At 34.5% G+C, this 19,316-nt stretch overlaps 1 protein-coding gene across 2 annotated transcripts in view; it reads left to right on the forward strand.

The window, feature by feature from the left end:
* The window catches only part of TFG (trafficking from ER to golgi regulator), a 43,078-nt gene extending 24,640 nt beyond the window's left edge, over positions 1-18,438 (forward strand). Inside the window, exons 4-8 of one of the 2 annotated variants that reach the window (XM_007493556.3) lie at positions 2,494-2,640; positions 4,887-5,054; positions 9,850-9,990; positions 13,236-13,328; positions 17,579-18,438. In XM_007493556.3, coding sequence (XP_007493618.1) covers positions 2,494-2,640; positions 4,887-5,054; positions 9,850-9,990; positions 13,236-13,328; positions 17,579-17,952 — 923 coding nt within the window. In that variant the 3' untranslated portion in view covers positions 17,953-18,438. The remainder of the gene's footprint in view (positions 1-2,493; positions 2,641-4,886; positions 5,055-9,849; positions 9,991-13,235; positions 13,329-17,578) is intronic. The other variant, XM_007493558.3, reaches the window with a different exon arrangement.
* Positions 18,439-19,316: the final 878 nt, after the last annotated feature.

Consider the following 19,316-nt stretch of genomic DNA (forward strand, 5'->3'; position numbering starts at 1 on the left):
ACCTGAGTTTTGCTGTCCTGTACAGTTTATATAACAGCTTGTATATTTTTTTCACTTTGTCTCATATTTTGACTTTGCTCATTTCTTTTTATTTGCTATTCTTTAGGGCTTGGGGATGCTCTATTGGATTTATCTATCACATTTTTTATGTAACTGTCAAGTTACCAGTCCTTGCTCAGTTTTTTTTTATAGCTTTCTGCTATTACAGATAATGCTCAGATAGGTAATTGTTTTCCTGTCAGTGTCTTCTTTAGCGTGAGAACCAAATAATAGGATTACTTGGTCAAAAGGTATGAATAATTTTTGTAGCTATTATTGTATAATTCTGTATTGCTTTTCAAAATGGTCAGGCCAATTCACGGCTTTTTTTGCAATTAGTCTATCTGTTTTCCACTCCCCTCCATGCAATTCTTTTCTCTCCACACTTGTGAAATTCTCCAATAGTCGAAGAAACCAGAAACAGAAATTTTCTGGGAGAGATTGATGGGGGGTAGATTTGACCAGGAAGATAAACTGTTTCTGGAATGAGAGGAACCTTAAGATTCATTTATGATAGTCTAGCTTCCAGAGGGAGGACTAGATGTTAACATGAAGCAGCAGAAGAGAGAAACTTACCAAGCTGTGCCAAAAAGCAGCACCAACTGTTATATATAAGTGGTTAATGAATTTCTTTCAAGCAGATGAGCCAGGAAGGAGACTGATGAGTCAAAAGTAGATTCAGGTTCAGATAATAATAGTAATTAGTATTTTATAATTCCTACTCCATTCCAAACTCTGCTAAGCACTTTACAAATATTTTCTCATTTGATATTTAGAATAACCCTGGAAAATAGGTGCTATTATCCTCATTTTACAGTTGAGGAAACTGAGGCATACAGGTTATATGACTGGTCCAGAGTCATATGGCTAAGAAATGTGAACTCAATTTTTTCTGACTTCACATCCCGTGCTCTGTCTACTGTGCTCCCTATAAGTCTGCAGTAATTCTATGTAGAACCACTCCCCCAAGTTTGTTACAGTAACATTATTTTATATATATTGTGTTTACATCATTTTTTTCATTGGTTGAATTTTAGTCTAAACATTTTGATTAGTGGTTTCTGTCAGTTTCATTTGTGATTGTTATTCATTTCAGCCCTGTCTGACTCTTTCTGACTCCATTTGGGGTTTTCGTGGCAAAGATCCTAGAGTGGTTTGCCATTTCCTTCTCCAGCTAGTTTAAGGATTAGGAAACTGAGGCAAACACAAGGGTAAGCAACTTGCCCAGGGCCACACAGCTAGGAAGTATCTGAGGTTGTATTTGAATTCAGGTCCTCCTGAAACCAGGACTAGCAAGAATGTTAATGTGATTGTGTTCTCAAATAGTTTGTCAATTAATTTTTCCAAAGAATCATAAAATTGTAATATTAAAATTAGGAAAAGAACACAGATCATTTTGTCCAACCCTTACATTATAGTTAAGGAAACAGGACTGGAAAGGATAAGTAAGGATTGTAAGGATAAGTAAAGGATAGTAAAGATTGGTAAGAAAATGACTGAACTGGGATTGAAATCTAGAGTCTCATTTTAAATTCAGCATTTCCCCTTACTATATTGTGTTCCCTCTTTCACATTTCATATTTTGAGTACTGAGAGGCTTTTAAATAGTCTTAAAACTGATTTTTAGCAACCTGTTTTCTTTCTTCTCTACTTTCTTTGTAAATGAAAGGGCACACGGGAATGAAAATTTTTATTTGTATTTCTTTGTTTTTGTTTCTTTGGCATTAATTTAAAAGGCTCATTAATAAGTTGTACTCATAATTCAGGATGTGCTATAAAGAAATTTGACATCTTTTAGACATAACAAACATCATTTTCTTATAATCATTGCTGTATTGAAAAAAATTTTGGAACTCTCTCAAAATTGTCTCTAGAGTTTATTGCATTCTCTTGGTGTCCTTCATGGTGAAAATTTTTATCAGATGACTAAGATGATTGCTCAGCAGGATCAATACTGTTTTGGGGAAAGTTAAGTCAATAAGCATTTATCCCTACTATGGGCCAAGCAATGTGTTAGGCACAGAAAAGGAAAAGCAAATGAAATGTGCTTTATTTTTCTTATTTATCTTATATATTAGTTTTGAAGGCAATTCCAAAAGAAGTTCAAAAATATTTTTCGCTCAAGTTCATTGGTATGGATATATCAACCTCCCAAGATTACTATTTTGAAATAAGACAACATTCATGTTGCTAAGGGCCCTCATCATATATTGCCTGGACTATTACAATATCTTCTGGTTGCTGACTTACATTTGTAGAGGGAGTTTCTTCATCTAGGAATTCTTCTTAATAATGAAATCACAGGTCTAGTCCCCATAGTCCTCATGACATAAATACTATGAATGATTTATTTTGAAATACTTGATTTAGTTTTTAAATTATGATACTAATATTCCTTGAGTTTGGATAAAATACTCCTTATTAATTTTCAGTAAATTAATGTTTCCCATCTAGTTAATGGGCAGCCAAGGCCTCTTGAATCAAGTCAGGTGAAATATCTCCGTAGAGAACTGATAGAACTTCGAAACAAAGTGAATCGTCTTTTGGACTGTTTAGAGCCACCTGTTGAACCTGGACCTTCTACGAGTCTCCCTGATAATGGTAGGTTGCAAATATTTCTCTGACTTTGAGATTATCTATTTCTTATATCAAGAAGACCCTGCCCTTCTCAGCTGCTTTAAAAAAAGAAAAAATTCAGACCTATTTATCTGTAAGGGAATTCCTTGTATGGAAAGCCCCTCCAAAGACAAATAAATAATATGTTGGGGGGGGGTGTTAAAAATAGTTTATAACTTCTTGGCTTGCTCTTCACCCCTTGCTAATTTCTTCCCTCTCACCTCAATGCCCCAGATATTCTCTGCCTACATTTTGGGTTTTTCTTTCCTTGAAAGTTGTTTCATTCTGTCTCCTTGTTGGTTCTTTCACTCTGCTGTTTGTTTTGTGGCAATATTTTAATCTTGATCAGAGAGGATTCTCGTGGTGACTTGGAGCTGCTCTGGTTTACTCTGCCATCTTGGCTTTGCCCCCATAAGTTTATATAATATAATAATTTATAACTTTAGAGAGTTGCCTAGGTCATTTAAACATGAAATTCCCTGCTTATAGTCTCTCAGCTTATATGTGCCAGGCTCCTGTCTCCATTAAAGTAAACTGTTTTATGTACATTTCCCTCCCTGAGAACTTAATGATAGGACCACACATAATGGATACTCTGCAACTACTTAGTAATTGACTATAGTAATTAGTCAGTTACAGAAACACTTCCACCTCCAATTCTTTATCAAAATATCCTGGTGCCTCACAATAATTTATATAATTAGTGTATCATTTTTACTGCTCGTTTTTCTTTTTATAATAATTTTATATAATTTTACCAAAGTGGTACTAATAGACCATAGGTTGCCTAAGGATTCAATTTTTTAAAAACTGATATCTTAATAAATAAAAAGTTATTTCTCAAATGAGGAAATAAAACTTCTTAGACATTCTAAGAATAGACTAAAATTCATCAGACATTTATTTCCCCAAATTGTACATATAGGTAAAATAAAAGCAAGACCATATTTTGGAAAATATTTTGTCTTTTGTTCTCAGGAAAGCTACCTCTCTGCCTCATCATATTTTTTATTGCATTTTCCTTTATAATTTTCTGCTTATGCACCTGGTCCTTATCATCTCATCATATCTTTGTTTTTGACTCTTCATTAGTGTCCTCTCTTGCTCTGTCCATTGAATATTTGGGTATTTTGTTAAAATATGACATTTCAGTTGTCACAAAATGATTTTTGGGTGTTGCTGGAGGGGAAGACCTATTTAGTTATTGGACTACTTTGATATATCTATGTTTAAGCTTTGGATTCATAAGGGGGGAAAAAGGCCTAAGTTTGAGTTCTGCCTGTGGGACTTAACAGCTATGTAACCTTAGAAACTTAGAAAGTCGCTGCACCTTTCTGAGTCCTAGTTTCCTTTTAAATTGGAATAACAGTTTTTTATTGCCTTCCTCTATTATGAACAAAAAATGAAATGGCGTACATAAAACTCTTTAAAAAAATGTAAATCATTATTTATTATAGGAATTTACCAAGAGTTTTTTATTGCTAGCTGTTAGAGCTTGTTCTACTATTAATTACTATTAATTTTGGGTAGTTCAAAATTATTGCTAGTGTGAATTGAATATAGCACCAGCCAGTTCTCATTGATTCTGACTATGTCACTGTTTTACTCTGACTTGTGTATATGTGTGTGTATACATATGTGTACACATGCTTGCATAAGTATCAATTTTTGCATCTAGAAATACAATTTGTCATATCTCTTTTCATGAGTTGTTAGAATAAATATCTACTAAGGATTAATCTTTTTAGAAAAAAGTAGAATGCAAATGTTAATTTTTTGATGTTTTATTATTTTTTGTTGTAGAATAGAACATAGGAGAATGATTTTGTTAAATATATAGTATCTTTGATATGTTTTAATTACCTAGTATGGGATAAAATGGGACTTAAATTGGACTCTTAATTTAGATTTCAAAAATTTTATGAAGCTTTGGGAACAGTATGATATAGTGGGAAGAACAGTAGAGTCATGTGATTCTAGTCTTTGACTTTGGAGAAGTTGTTACCACTTCTGTGGGACATGATGTCCTCTCTAAAATAAAAGATTTGGTCTACAAACAGTCTTTGCCACCATAAAAATTCCATTATCTAAAATATGTATGTGATTGAAAAAAAAATTTAAGATAATTGAGTAATCTGTATTTCCATTCACCTAGGTTGCATATATTATACCTATATTATTATTTCTGTTTAGAATGAAAATAATTTTGATCTTTCTCATCCTACCTGTAGATACTGTGGATAGTAGGGAAGAAAAACCAGCCGCTTCTGATTCTTCAGGCAAACAGTCTACCCAAGTGATGGCAGCAAGTATGTCTGCTTTTGATCCATTAAAAAATCAAGATGAAATTAACAAAAACGTCATGTCAGCATTTGGTCTGACAGATGATCAGGTTTCAGGTAAGAATGCATGTTTAATTAAAGGTAAAATTTTAAAACTGTTTGATGTCTCAGCCATCTTCATTAACCTGTCTGTAGAATTTGACTACCGTTTCCTCTGAGGCACTCATCTCTGGGTTTTTATGACATTGCTTTCTCTTGCATTTCCTCTAAATTGTGGGAGTGCTCCATATCAGTCTTTTTTGTTGGATCATTATCCAGGTACTCTTTAACACTGTCCTGAAATCTTATTTTCTTCTTTTTTCCTCTATATAGCTACACTCAGATAAGTTTAATTGTCCATATCCATCATCCTGCATATGATTCTTGGAGCTGTATATCTCACCTTATATATCTGACCTCCTGTCTCACCTCAGCAGCTGCATGTCACACTGGGTGTCCCATAAGCATGATAAAGTCAACACGTCCAAAAAAGAACACATCTTTCCTCCCAAATTTATACCTCTTCGTAACTTGCTCTTTTTTTTTTGAGGATACTACCTTTTATTCCTGGCCATCCAAGTCTATAACCTCAGTGTCATCTTTTGAGTCTTCATTCTACCTAATCATATTCATATTCAAGCAGTTGTCAGATCTTATTGTTCCTAATGCTACAACATCTCTCCCATATGTCCCTTTTTGTCTACATCTAAAGTTATTCAGGGCTCATCACTTGTCTGTTAGACTATTGTAGTTGCCTACTATTATTAGTCTTTCTGTCTCAAGTCTCTCCCTTCTTCAACATGTCATCCACACAGCTGCCAGAGTTTTTCAAGAAGTCGAGATCTTACTTTATTGTTCCATTACTTAGTAAACCTCTATTCACCCTAGAATTAACTCCTCTGCTCATTATTTAAAGCCCTTTACAATCTGTTTCCAGTTCACCACTACAGATTATCCCCCATGCCTGGAATCTATTCCCTATTTACCTTTCTCTTAGACTTATTATCTTCTTTCAGAGGTTACTTACATGCTACCTCCTACATGGGGTGGAATTCTGATACCATCAGGTACTAGTGCTTCCAGTTCTCCCAATTCTCTTCTCCCCCCCCCCCCATTACCTTTTATTAACTTCATATATATTTTATATCTACTTTATGTGTTGTTTTTGCCAATAGAAGGTAAGTGCATTGAATTCAGGGATTATTTCATGATTGTCTTTGTTTCCTCATTACCTGTGCCAACTTCAGTACCTGTCAGATGGTAGGTGCTTAATAAATATTTATTGAGTAAAACCTGAAATCTATTTAAAGAGCTTTCTTTAGAATTATAGCAAAAGAAAAATTAAGTTGGGTTCTGCTTTTGGAGGTTCATCTATATTTTTAAATCAAATTTCTTGGTTGAAAAATATTCTTAGTTTCATTCCTTTCTGACTAACTTCATACAGTTCTTTCTTGAATAATCCCATTTCATGTTTCTCACGCAGAATAAACAAAAAGGACAATTAGTGTTTAAATTTTTTTCGATAATAGGTCAGAAAATAGTTTTACAAATTACATATATTTTCTTAGCTAAAACTAGTAAAGAGGCCCTGTTTTTGTTCATAGAAGATAACATTTCACGAGATATATTTGATGAACAACTGAAGCATAAATTGACAAAATGTACACTGAATACTTAATGTGCTACAATGATGCCAAGTAGAATATGTAGTTTTTCATGAATGCTCTTGGACTTGAATTGTTAGGACTATGAATTTAGATTTCTTGCTGTAGGCAAAAGAGTCATTATCTTGATTCAAACTTAATTTGAGGGAAGTTACTTTCATAGCTTTGTATATGTTGGATTGAAATAAGGAGAAAATTGCATAGGAAAAGCACGTGGGAAATTTTTGTACTAATTTAGGGATATTGTGATGAGGGCCTAAGCTAGGGATTAACTATGGAAAGGGAAAGGAAAATGTGAACCTGAGAGGTAGTGCAAAAAGAGAATTCATAAAACTAATATATTTAGCACTTGGTGGAGGAGAAAGAAGACAAGTTGATTTTACGTTTGTATACCTATCTGTAAAAATAATAAATGGCAAGTTAAAAAATAAAATATAGATGGGAAACGTGCCACTACAGGTTCCAACTATTCAGATACTTTTGATAGATCTATTCTAAATCCACTCAAATAAACTCCTTGGTTCAGCAAGGAACCGCTTCTGTGATTCACTGGCTACATTAATCCTCCCTGATCTGACTAACCCAAATTTATACTATCTAAATAAAAATACCACTATTAGCCTTATAATTCTTAACTTCAAATTATAAAATAGTAAAGGCTAGCTGATTGAGACTCAACAAGAATCAAGTTAGCACTATGAGCCTTAACAGTCTCAGAGTCCAACCCAAAGTCCAAGTTTTTATTTTGGTCTTATCAAATATAAACTAATCTATAAAAACCACAATAGTCAATTGTTTTTCCCAACTTGGAAAAGGAAAACACTAAGCTCTTTCAGATCTTTCCCTCAGACAGAGGCAAAGATGTGTTACCTTCTCCAGCCTTGAGAGTCTCTCAGAGAGTGTGTCTCTGCCAAATGCCAGGGTAATTGACATAAAAAAATGATTATAACTGTCACATCTGAAATTAACACTCTCTGCTCTGCTTCAAACCAGTTCGTTCTCAAGCCAGCCACTTTACTTTTTATCCCTAAACTAATAAAACAATACTTATGTTCTAATATCATCCTTATATACCTCAGAAAAGATCTGTAAAAATTATTAAAAAATTTTTACCATCAGGGTTAGTGGAATCACCTTACTTGGACTCTAGCATCACAGTCCTGGATATGCTTACAGGAGGTGTAGAAATCACACTAAAGAGAATAAGGAAAAGCAGCTGTATAAAATAAAGTATGTAGAAGAGAACCATGTTGGAGCCAATGCAATTGTGAGGGCACATCGAGGGGTTAATTTACAAAAGTATCTGAAGGAAGAAGATAATCTAAGGTATGAAAAAAATATTGGATCTTAATGATACTGAAAAAAACCACTGCAAATATATAAAAATATAAAAAAAAAACTTGATGCATCCTTAACTGTCTATGTAAAAAATCTTTTGAAACTTATTCATGCACAAATTGAGGACATCCTCTTTGAAGATTTTAGTAGGAATCAGGCAGGTTTTTCCAAATACTATTCAACACTGGATTGCATCTTTACCATTTTACAGTATATTGAAAGGTTGAGTATATGAGAACCCAAAGTGCTTATTAATAGTTTGTTGATAATGCAGAAGCATTTTACTTAATAGAGCAGTGTTCCACTATCAGACATCTTTCCAAACAAGATAATTTTCATTGATACATCACAGTTATTCAAGATTCTTGGAAAATATGACAAGTGAAATAATCCTATTTAATGGTCCTTTGAGCATAAGCATCAATTAAACTCCATCAGAGGTGTTTGTGTATAAAAATCCAACAGAATCCAAATTAAAGAGGAATTCCCTGGGCATGGGGAGATTCTCTAGCTTCTATTTGTAGATAGTATTATGCTGATTGAATAACCTTATAGAAGAGATCAGTAAACACTGAAGTGTTGGGCCTAACCATCCACACAAGAAAGGCCAAGTGGATGAAGAAAGATAGATAATCTACTTTGTTATTTTGATTTGTGACCCTGCATTTGACTAGACAACTTATAGAGCTTGTTTTTTAGTATATGTACCTGGACAGACAGTACAAATAGACAAAAAGTTAAGCCCAGTGTTAAAAGGAGTTATAGTGTCTAGAAAATTTCAAACTGTTCCTAATGATCCCATATTTCCCATGGAAATAAAGATGGCTTTAAAAAAACTCTTTACAGAATTGCTGTATGGCCATTAAACATACTCTCTAAGAGATTTAAAAATGAATATTACATAAGGGCCAGTAAGGAGACACGTGGCTACAGTGTGTAACCAGGGAGGGAGTTTGAAGGAAGAACAGGAGTAAAATATGTTGTCAGGAAAAGATAGGATAGGAAGAGAAACATATGTTGAACCTATGGTGATGGTGAGGTATGATAAATGAACAATTCATATTCCAAATTAAGGATAGTCTCTAGGAAGTGATAGTAGACTTATAGGAAGATGTGGACAAGAATGGCACAAGATGGATGGGCAGACATGGATGATATTGTTGAAAGTAACATTCGAATCATTGTGGTCAGATATCCATTTATATAAGCTTACCTGGTGAAGAACTACTGAAGAACTAGAATAGGCTTTGGGGGGACATAGAAAAGGGAGAAAAGAAGGATGATTAATTGTTTTCAACATATTAAATACTCGGCTTTGGAACATTCAAATAGGTCCTGTGGACACCTGCTGCTGCTACTTCTGCTTCTTCAATAGCCTTTGATTCAGGAGCTAACTTGATTTTTGTCATAGTCTAAATTTCTTTTGCTCAGAATAAGTACTTGTTTTATAAAGGTAAATGTGGAAGTAATACCAATAATGACACACTGAGGTAGCTGCTGCTTCTGATTGGGGAATTTAGGAACATAGTACTTCTTGCTAGATGGGGGGGGGGGGGGGGGCAAGATTCATATACAGTCTGTAAGTACTTGCAAAAGAGCAAGTAAAGAAAAAAATTCAAGATTTGAAGGAAGAAATGTTTGATATTTAGCAGACCTATGGTATTAGTGTGGGTATTTCATCCCGTGATGCAAAGTACAGCTCCTCAAAGCCTTCTATGTATGGCATTTTTAATATTTTGAGGATACAAATGTGGCACTTCTGAAATATAGTTCCTTTTTTCTGTATCTAACTTTCTTTGAAGGAAGTATTAAGCACTTGTTAATGCATAGTTCCATGCTGGGTTCTAATTATGTTTTTCATCATTCTTCAGGGCCACCCAGTGCTCCTGCAGAAGAACGTTCTGGAACACCAGATAGCATTGCTTCCTCCTCATCTGCAGCTCATCCACCAGGTGTTCAGCCACAGCAGCCACCATATACAGGAGCGCAAACACAGGCAGGTCAGATTGAAGGTAAAAAACATAAGGGTTAAATTATGAGATTAAGCATAGTTTTAAAATAGGAAATTACTAGAATTACATTTCTAGTATATTCAGAGCACTACTTACTAACTAATATGAGTAGAGCTTTATTCTTATTTCCCAAGTGTTAGTTTTTTGTTTTATTTTTAAGATTCCACAGCAAAACACCAGGTGGTGCTCCAGCTATATATATTTAAAAAGTCAAGTTAGTAATATATTTTTATTATGTAAAGAGGGGTAAAGGTAATGGGAAACCATCTAGTTTGTTTTCTTTTTTTGATGGCATAGAATCATTGTGACTTTTGAAATAATAACATCTTTCTGGGCAATTATTTTATTGTCAGATTGAATATGAGAGTGTGGTTTGGGTAAAACTTTAGACGCTTTTGGTGAGGAGTAGGGAAGAAATTTATTAGCTTGCCTTAGATTTTATTCCTTCTTTTACCCAAGTATAACTTCCAGATTAGTGGCATAAATTACAGTAAAGGGAGATATTGATTCAAAAAGAAAGTAGAATATAACTTTATGTAGCCAAAATGTGTCCTTCCATAAACAATCATTTAACAGAATTCCCATTTAAAGAATTTTGCATTGTTGAACAAAGTTTTTTAAATGCCCTTCATTTTTACCTAAGATAAATACAATAAATTAAACTAAACTATTAATAGTAATATAATTATTCTGTGCCAAGAATTTGAGATTTCTAATTGATGAGGGTTAAGTCTTTAGCATGGCAATTAAGAACGTTATACCTTTATTAACTGAAAGTGACCTTGTTAAAATATGTTATTGATTAGTGCTGTAGATCCATATCTCTTTTTTGAAACAATAAATTTTCATTTAGGGAACATCCATTGTTACCTAAACCTGGTAACACATAGGTTTGTTATCCAAAGCTAATAGTTTGCTACTTCAAAAAACTACCTGTCATAAGATCTCCTTTTATAATAAAAGTTGCTTTTTTTTTTTAAACCCTTACCTTCTTTCTTGGAATCAATAATGTGATACTGTGTATTGGTTCCAAGGCAGAAGAGTGGTATGGGCTAGGCAATGGAGGTCAAGTGACTTGCCAGGATCACACAGCTGGGAAGTATCTGAGGCCAGATTTGAACCTAGGACCTACTGTCTCTAGTACTGGCTCTCAATCTACTGAAGTACCTAGTTGCCCCCAAAAGCTGCTATTTTTTTTAAAACCTCTTGAAATAAATTTTAATCATTATTTTATTATTGTATGACTTCTATAAGTTCTTGAAATAATTTTATAATAATTTTATGAGATAAAATTATTTTAGCAGTTTTTTCAAATAAGTATCAAGGCTGCTGAGTTGCTAAATATTGATGCTTACTGGCAGCCTTTAACCAAGACATACAAAATGCCTGAATAAAAGTCATAAAGGAAATAGAATTGTTTACATATTCTGGTTGACCAAATGCTCTGTTGCCTTCTATTTTTTCGCTATTTCCCTTTACTCTTCTAACATTGAACCCTTCCTTGTAACAAACATTTTGAGCAAAGTCAACTGATAATATATACTGTTTTGTTCTTCCTGTAATCTCTGCTTCTCTGAAATGAGAGATGGAATGTCATATGGCTAAGTCCAGTTTAGGTGGAACATTAAGGAAAATGATGTATATAAGGCTGGAAAGGTAGTTCAGGGCCTGGTTATGAAGAACTTTAAAAGCCCAAAAGGGGATTTGTATCCTATACTAGAGGCAATAGGGAACAATTAAAAGAGTTTCAGTAATTGAGCATGACATGGTCAGAGCTGTGTTTTAGGAGAAAAACTTGAGCAACTGTTTGGAGGATAAATTGAATTGGAAATTCATAGTTCATATGGACCATAGTTCAACAAGACAGGTCATGAGGGCTCAAAACCAGGGTGGTGATTGAATGAATAGAGAGAAGGTAATGAATACAAGACATATTAGTGGAACTAGAAATGAGATTTCACCAAAATGGATATAAATTATAAAGGAGCTAGAAATTAGAAATGGGATGGGATAAGGAAGAGTGAGGCATTGAGGATAATGCCTTGGCTGAGAATGTGAGTAGTTCAAAGAGTTGTGGTATCCTCAACAGAAATAGGGAAATTTGGTAAGGGGTAGATTTGGGGAAGATCATGAATTCTATTTTGAATATATTGATTTTGAAATATCTAGTAAGCAGTTGAAGATGCCCAGCTGAAGTTGAGGGAAAGAGCTGAATATATCAATTTGGGAGATGTCTGTTTAGAGATGATAAAGTAAACCCATGAAAGCTAATAAGGTCACTAAGAGACAGAATTTAGAGAGATAAAAATTAGAGCCATGTGAGTACATCCACAGTTAAAGGACATAATGTTAATGATGAATTAGCAAAAGAGACTGAGGAATGGTCAGACGGGTAGGGAGAGCAAACCAATAGAAAGCAGTTCAATGAATACCTAGAAAGAAGAGAGAGTATCAAATCAGGTTTTCTGACTTTTACATTTATCACTTTGGTGTATATTCACTTGGCAAATTTTAGGATAAAAATTTTGTGTTGGTGAAATGTTCTCCAATATTGAATGTCTGCTATATACTTCATTTACCCGTTGGAGTGACATTCTACGGGATCAGAGACAAAAACACTTTCTGGACTCAGTTGGCAAGGTGTTCTTCCTTTCCTTTTTCATATTTGGGCAAATGGGAATTAAGCATTTAATAGATGGGGGTATCTACTAAGCACTGTATATAAAAATAAAAAGAAAGCCCTTGCTCTCCAAAGGAAGCTGAAAAGGAATAGATAGGAATGGGCAAGTAACTGGCACAGGCACGTGATGGGAAAGTCCAAAGAAATCCTAAAGTAGTTTATTTCAGCTGGTGAAAAATGGGGAGAAGATTGTTGTGCTGGACCCTCTCCTTAAATGGAACTTTGGGGTTTTGTGACTGCCCTTCAATTAGAGAGGGTAGAGGGGTACTGCTGAAGTGTGAATACCAAAGCTGGTTCAGTCTTGCAGAATGATGAGATTTCCCATTGAAGTAGAAAGGATATTGCATTTGGATTGAGCTCTAATCTAGGTTCTACCTTATTAGCTTGAGAGTTTAGGCAATATACTTAAATCTGAGACTCAGTTTTCCTCTTTTGTAAAATACTACCTCTAGGGTCTTGTCAGGATCAAAGGAGATTATACTTTTATCTCCTTTTAGGAATATAAGCTATTGATGTTGGGATATATTTGTTGGATTTAAAATTTTTCTCTTATTTTAATCTACAGGTCAGATGTATCAACAGTACCCACAACAGGCCGGCTATGGTACTCAGCAGCCACAGGCTCAGCCTCCACAGCAATATGGTATGCAGTATTCAGGTAAGCAGCTGACAGAAGGGATTTAAGTTTATGGTTTTTCTGGTATCTAATTTTTAACTACTTGAATTTTATGCATGTAATAGTACTTGGTTATTCTGGTGGAAAACAACATTAATATTTTTTCACATTTTTACTATTTTAAGTAATTGTATTTTAACCCTTCATTTCATTAGGACTTCAGCATGAGTATCAAACACATGCATTTAGCAATTTAAAAACAACAAAACAGAGTTTAATTTCATGGAATTCACTAAATACATACCTTCTACTAAAATAAGCTTAATTTGCAGGAAACAAGAACATGTCACTAAGTAAATGATATTTAAGTGAAACTCTTCCCTCCTATTCTAACTATTTTAACTTTTTTTGGCTCCCCAGGCCTTTAATTGATGTGTAACACTTAAACTCTAGGTGACTTAATGCTTTTTGTTTAAAGGAAAAATCCATTTTAGCTCTTCACCCTCAAATACATTTATTCTTTCAATATCATGAGGGTTAGGGGCTCAGCACCCCCCAGATCTGTAAAATCTGCATCAAAATTTTTTGCCCTCCCTTTGTACCAGAGAAGTCTGAATTTTTCTTTTTTTTTTTTTATGGGGTGTTTACAATACCTTATTGTAAGTCTTGGGTTAAGTATGCATTTCTGAGTTTTCTAAACTTTTTCTTTGTCATCTGCTGGCTTTTTCATGTTCTCTGGCATCCTCAAAAACTCCCCTAAAATTCCCATTTGATTTGTTGTGCAGATCAGCAATACAGCAAAAAAGAAAAGTTGTGATGTGGAAGAGAAATTTTGATTTCCATAACTTTTTCTAATTTGAATCCTCTTGATTGTTTAAAATGAAACCAATGTGTGTTGGTTTTTTTTTTTTTTAATAACCAAATATTTTGAAAGAATAATCTCAATGAATGATTTAAATCAGTTTCCATAAATTGCAAGTTAGGTTTTTAACAAATTTTCTGAAACAATAGAAATTTGAATGGAAGCTATTCTTACAAGTTGGATTGAAATGGGCTCATTTAATAGGTATTTTGAGTCGACATGAAGAATATAAATTGTAGGGTTTTTTACACATTTATGAGCCTGTGCATATTGCATATTTTATTTGTATTTTAATATTTCTCTTGGGAATTATTTATACTTAATAAATGTTTGTTTTATTATTCAAGGGCTTGCTTTCTATCAGGTTGAGTTTGGAACATGGCTTTTTGGAAAGAGTATTGGATTTAAAATTTTTGAGTTCAGATCCAGGGTTCTGCCTTTTATTGGCTATGTGACTGGGAAATTCTGAACATTTCTAGCCTCAGTTTTCTCACTTGTAAAATAACCAGTTTTGAACTAGATGATCTCAAGGATCCCTTTTAGGTTTAAGGCAGTAGTGACAATGAGGGACATAGGTACATTCTGCCTTTTTCATTATATAGGGCTTTGTCACAAGTATTGTGGCTGTTGAATGCAAAATAATTTTATGAATACATATTAAATCCTGCTAGCTATATAAGGAACTATCTGGTTTTTGTTCTGAAATTTAGTCTCAGAAATTTGATGAAATAAATGTGACATCAACTGGAGTTTCTTGGTTGTATAGAGATTTTTATTGTTATAATATTGGTTGTAATCCAGGTTAGCTGTAGAATTGCCATTCCTTCAGGGCACAGAATAAATTAAAAAAGAAAACCACTTTAAACTCATGTTGTAATATTATAAAAAACAAACTAAAGAAGTTTTTTTATTCAAAATAATGCAAATTCTAATTAAATAATTCAAGTGATAGTAATGGTAAAGAACATCTATTTGAACTCTTTATTTTTACTGATAAGGCAGCTGGGTTCTGATGAGATTTCATGACTTACCCAAGGTTACACAGTTTCTTGATATCAGTCAGAGCTGGGACTAACTACAGCCCAGGTCTGACATTTTCCTATTCCTCGGCTTTTTCTACTATGCCATTCTATTAAGAAGCTGCAGAAGCTCCATTTCCCATAATCTCTCTCAATAGTGTATAATTGAAAGTTTGTTACCCTAAAAAAGAACTACATTTCCTGGGAGCCCACTGATTCCTGTAGATAGGATATTAGGCAAGGACGGGGAAGGTTCCGTCCTCTTTCTTGCCCTGCCAGCAAGTGTTGTGGTGGTGGTGAGTGGGGATTTTGAAATGGCTAATCAGCCATGGGCATGTGGTCTTTATTTTGTATCCCTTTTATTCCTTTATTTCTAATGATCATTTAATAAATCTCTAAAATATAATATTTTTATTATTGAGATTAATTTTAATTTTTATAATTGCTTCTTTGAAAGGGGAAAATTTGTACTGGTACATGACTGTAGCATGTCATTGAGGTGAAATGGAATTGTCAATCAAATGTTTATTAATTTTTCGGACTTTCTTGCCCTTTAGGCAAATAGTTAATGATAGGTTGTCTAAATAAATGCTTTTATATGTCAATACTGTGTATTGGCTCCAAGGCAGAAGAGTGGTAAGGGCTAGGCAATGGGGGTCAAGTGACTTGCCCAGGGTCACACAGCTAGGAAGTGGCTGAGGCCAGATTTGAACCTGGGACCTCCCATCTCTAGGCCTGGTTCTCAATCCACTGAGCTATCTAGCTGCCCCCTTATATGTCATTTTTTAAAAATTTCAACTCTAAAAATTTTGAATAAAGTAGCAAGAAACAAGAAATTTACTCCATTCTTTTTGCTCAAAACTTTTTATCTATCTAGAGTGGCTATTTTTGTCATTCTAGTTAATATACTGGTCCCACTATCTCTTTTCCCCTTTCAGATACTCAGACCTGAATTTTAAAAAGTAGATTATAAAAGTCAAATAAAAGTCTTCCATATTAGTTGAAGGAATCACATAATTCAAAGATTTTTATTTTATTAATTAGTATTCAGTAAGATGGTCACTAAATATCTTTTCCCCTTCCTAAATAAAGTGTTTGAACTTTAAATTTTATTTTATATAAAACCTTAAATTTGTTTAAAAAAAAAAAGGAAAAATAATTAAAGAAAGAGTATCTCTATATTCCCAGTTTTCTTTGGTTTCCTTTTCTTTAACAAATTAAAAGGTATTGTGATAGCCAACTTGGAGAGCATAAATTGTGGAAATATGAAACTGATGCATTATGACTTGACCGTTTTTGACACACAGTGATGTGTCTTCTTTACTCATGGCCATTTTCAGGTTTGTTTATGGACTATTATCAAAAAGTTTCTTTCATGAGTAAATTTTGAACCCAAGTTCAAGGTGAGTTCAGAATATACTCAAATGAATTCTTCAATCCTTAATTTTTTATTTAGGGGTGTTCGTATTTTAATAATTTTCTTATGTATCTGGTATTTAATGCTGACAGGATTCCAGTCAATGGAGAGGTTTCATTGCAAGTAGCTGCAGGTGTGTTTCATAGTAGAGATAAAAGCTTTCAGTTGAAACAACTTTTAAAAAAACCCATTCTATCCTATCGGAACAATTACAAATACATATGTTGATGGGGGTGGGTAGCATTTTCATGTATTTAAGTGTGCATGTGTGCTATAATCTGAAACAAAATATCAGATGTTAAATCTAAAAGGAGCTGATTTTTCAGGAATCTTGAAAATAATCACTAACATTTTGCAAGAATTAAGCAAAGTATAACTTCTTATGATTTATAGGGAAGAATAAACAGTGCTCATTGCCTTCATAGAATACATCAACAGCATTGTGATATTTTTCTTAATTTTGCATATATTATTTTTTGCAAACATTCTGCAGGTTTACATTTAAGAAGATCCACTATGAAATGTGATTTTGTGTGAAATTGCTTTTATGTAGGACTACCATATTATGAAATTTCAATTAATGTCCCTCTTTTGTCACCCTCTAAAATACCAGTCAAATGAAAGAATACTGTGGCTTTAGCTTACAAAATAAAATTGTACTTAAAAATTAGTTTACTATTTCTGCAAATGCATTTGCTGCATATAGCATTAGATAATTATTTGGTTTTTGAAATAATGCAAGATAGAATTTGCTACTCTGCTTGCTTTGTTACAAATGCCTGCGATGTTATTGTCCAAGTTTGTTTAATCATCTTCAGACAGTTTTTGTGTCTAAAATGACTTTTTTGACTTTTCTGTTTTTTAATCAGATCCTGTAAAACCATTTTTTACACACACACACACACACACACACACACACACACACACACACACACATGCACGCACGCATGCACACACACTTGGTGTCTTGTTGATTATTTTATTTTCCCACCAGGCTACAGTCAGCAGGCTGGACCCCAACCACCTCAACAGTTCCAGGGATATGCTCAACAACCAACTTCCCAGCCCCCAGCTCCTGGCTTTTCTGGACAGCCTCAACAACTGCCTACTCAACCTCCTCAGCAGTACCAGGCGAGCAATTACCCTGCACAGAATTACACTACTCAAGCTTCTCAGCCTACTAATTATACCCCTGCCTCCCAACCTGGAATGGCTCAAAGTCAACCAGGTGCCTATCAGCCAAGACCGGGCTACACTCCACCTCCTGGAAGTACTATGACCCCTCCTCCAAGTGGGCCTAACCCTTATGCACGTAATCGCCCTCCTTTCACTCAGGGCTATACTCAGCCTGGACCTGGTTATCGATAGGGGAAATCAGCTGCTTCTTGATTATGTTACAGATAAATGCAGCTATTAGCTATTTTCCATCCCAACAGACTTCAATACTACTTTTAATTTGTATTAAAGTTCAGAAAGAAAGAAAAAAAAGGCAGAGCATTCTTTATGGTATCACTGTTGCTGTTAATTGAAAGTATAATTTGCTGGAATAAAAGACCAAAACAAATCTTCATTTTCCCCTGCTTTAAATTGTATCAGCTTCCTAGGGTTTTTTTTTTGTTTGTTTGTTTGTTTTTTGAAACACTACCCTAAGTGTGTGTAAAGTGATTGAATTCTAGCTTGCCTTGTCCAGAGGATATTAAAATGCTAGACTGGTTGAGATTTAGCCATATTCTCTGGCTTGTTTTTATTATTAACATGATGTACTAAAATTAGATCCCTTTGAGATAAAAACTAGGTATTATGTAAAAAATGGTAACATTGACATTGAATGACTAATAAAATGATTGAATCCAATACTTGTCTTTGTTCTTAATCCAGGCAATGGGGTAATACTTATAATGGTCGTATGTTCACTATACTCGATGTTATTGTAGTGAAGTCCTAAAGAGTTTGTTGTGAAGGCAGCAGAGTGTAGTGAGATAGGACCCTTGTTGGGCTGGCTCCTACTCTCCTTCATTTCCCCTGAGTGAGGCAGATGAGTGCTACCCAGGTAAAAAGGGATCCCCTGTTGTGGGAGGGACATGGGGAGTTGAAGGAAGGTTTCCCCTGTCAGATGGACCAGGGAGTATCCCAAAATTTCTTGGCAAGAGGAAGTTGAGGAGACAAGCTTCCCCTGAGTCCTTGACTCAGCAGGCGAGGGGTCTTGGTTGCAGATTTACTGTCCCAACAAGTTATCTTCCCTAAGTTTCAAGAAGAAATTCAAGAATAAACCACTTAAAAGAAATCTGACTGCTGTGTTAATGAACTATGATTATAGGGCAGGTAGGGGAGTTGGAAAGAGGGAGTCGGAGTCCCTAATTTGTCCCCCTAAACAGTCTGTCACTCAAATAGCTGTCCAGCCAGCTTGAGTTTCTCTGTCCCATCCCACATTCTTCCAAACTATTTACAATATAATAGGGCTGAGGTATCAGATGTATAATATGACTTGGCAGAAGTATCTTCTGGACAACGTGCGGACAAATCTTTTATGGTTTGCTGTCACTCAACTCTTCTTGCAAAATTCCATCTTTTCCTCTTGCAACCTGTCCTTACATACTTTTAAAGGGAGGGTTAGAAAGATTAACTTTTATGCATTTTCTACATGTATTTTGTCTCAGAGCTCTTGATAAGGAAAAAATAAGGTGCTCTGTGTAATGGATGGGAGGAAATGGAGCCACCCACTACGTTTATCT

The sequence above is a fragment of the Monodelphis domestica genome, chromosome 4, assembly GCF_027887165.1.
Source record: "Monodelphis domestica isolate mMonDom1 chromosome 4, mMonDom1.pri, whole genome shotgun sequence".
NCBI lineage: Eukaryota > Metazoa > Chordata > Mammalia > Didelphimorphia > Didelphidae > Monodelphis > Monodelphis domestica.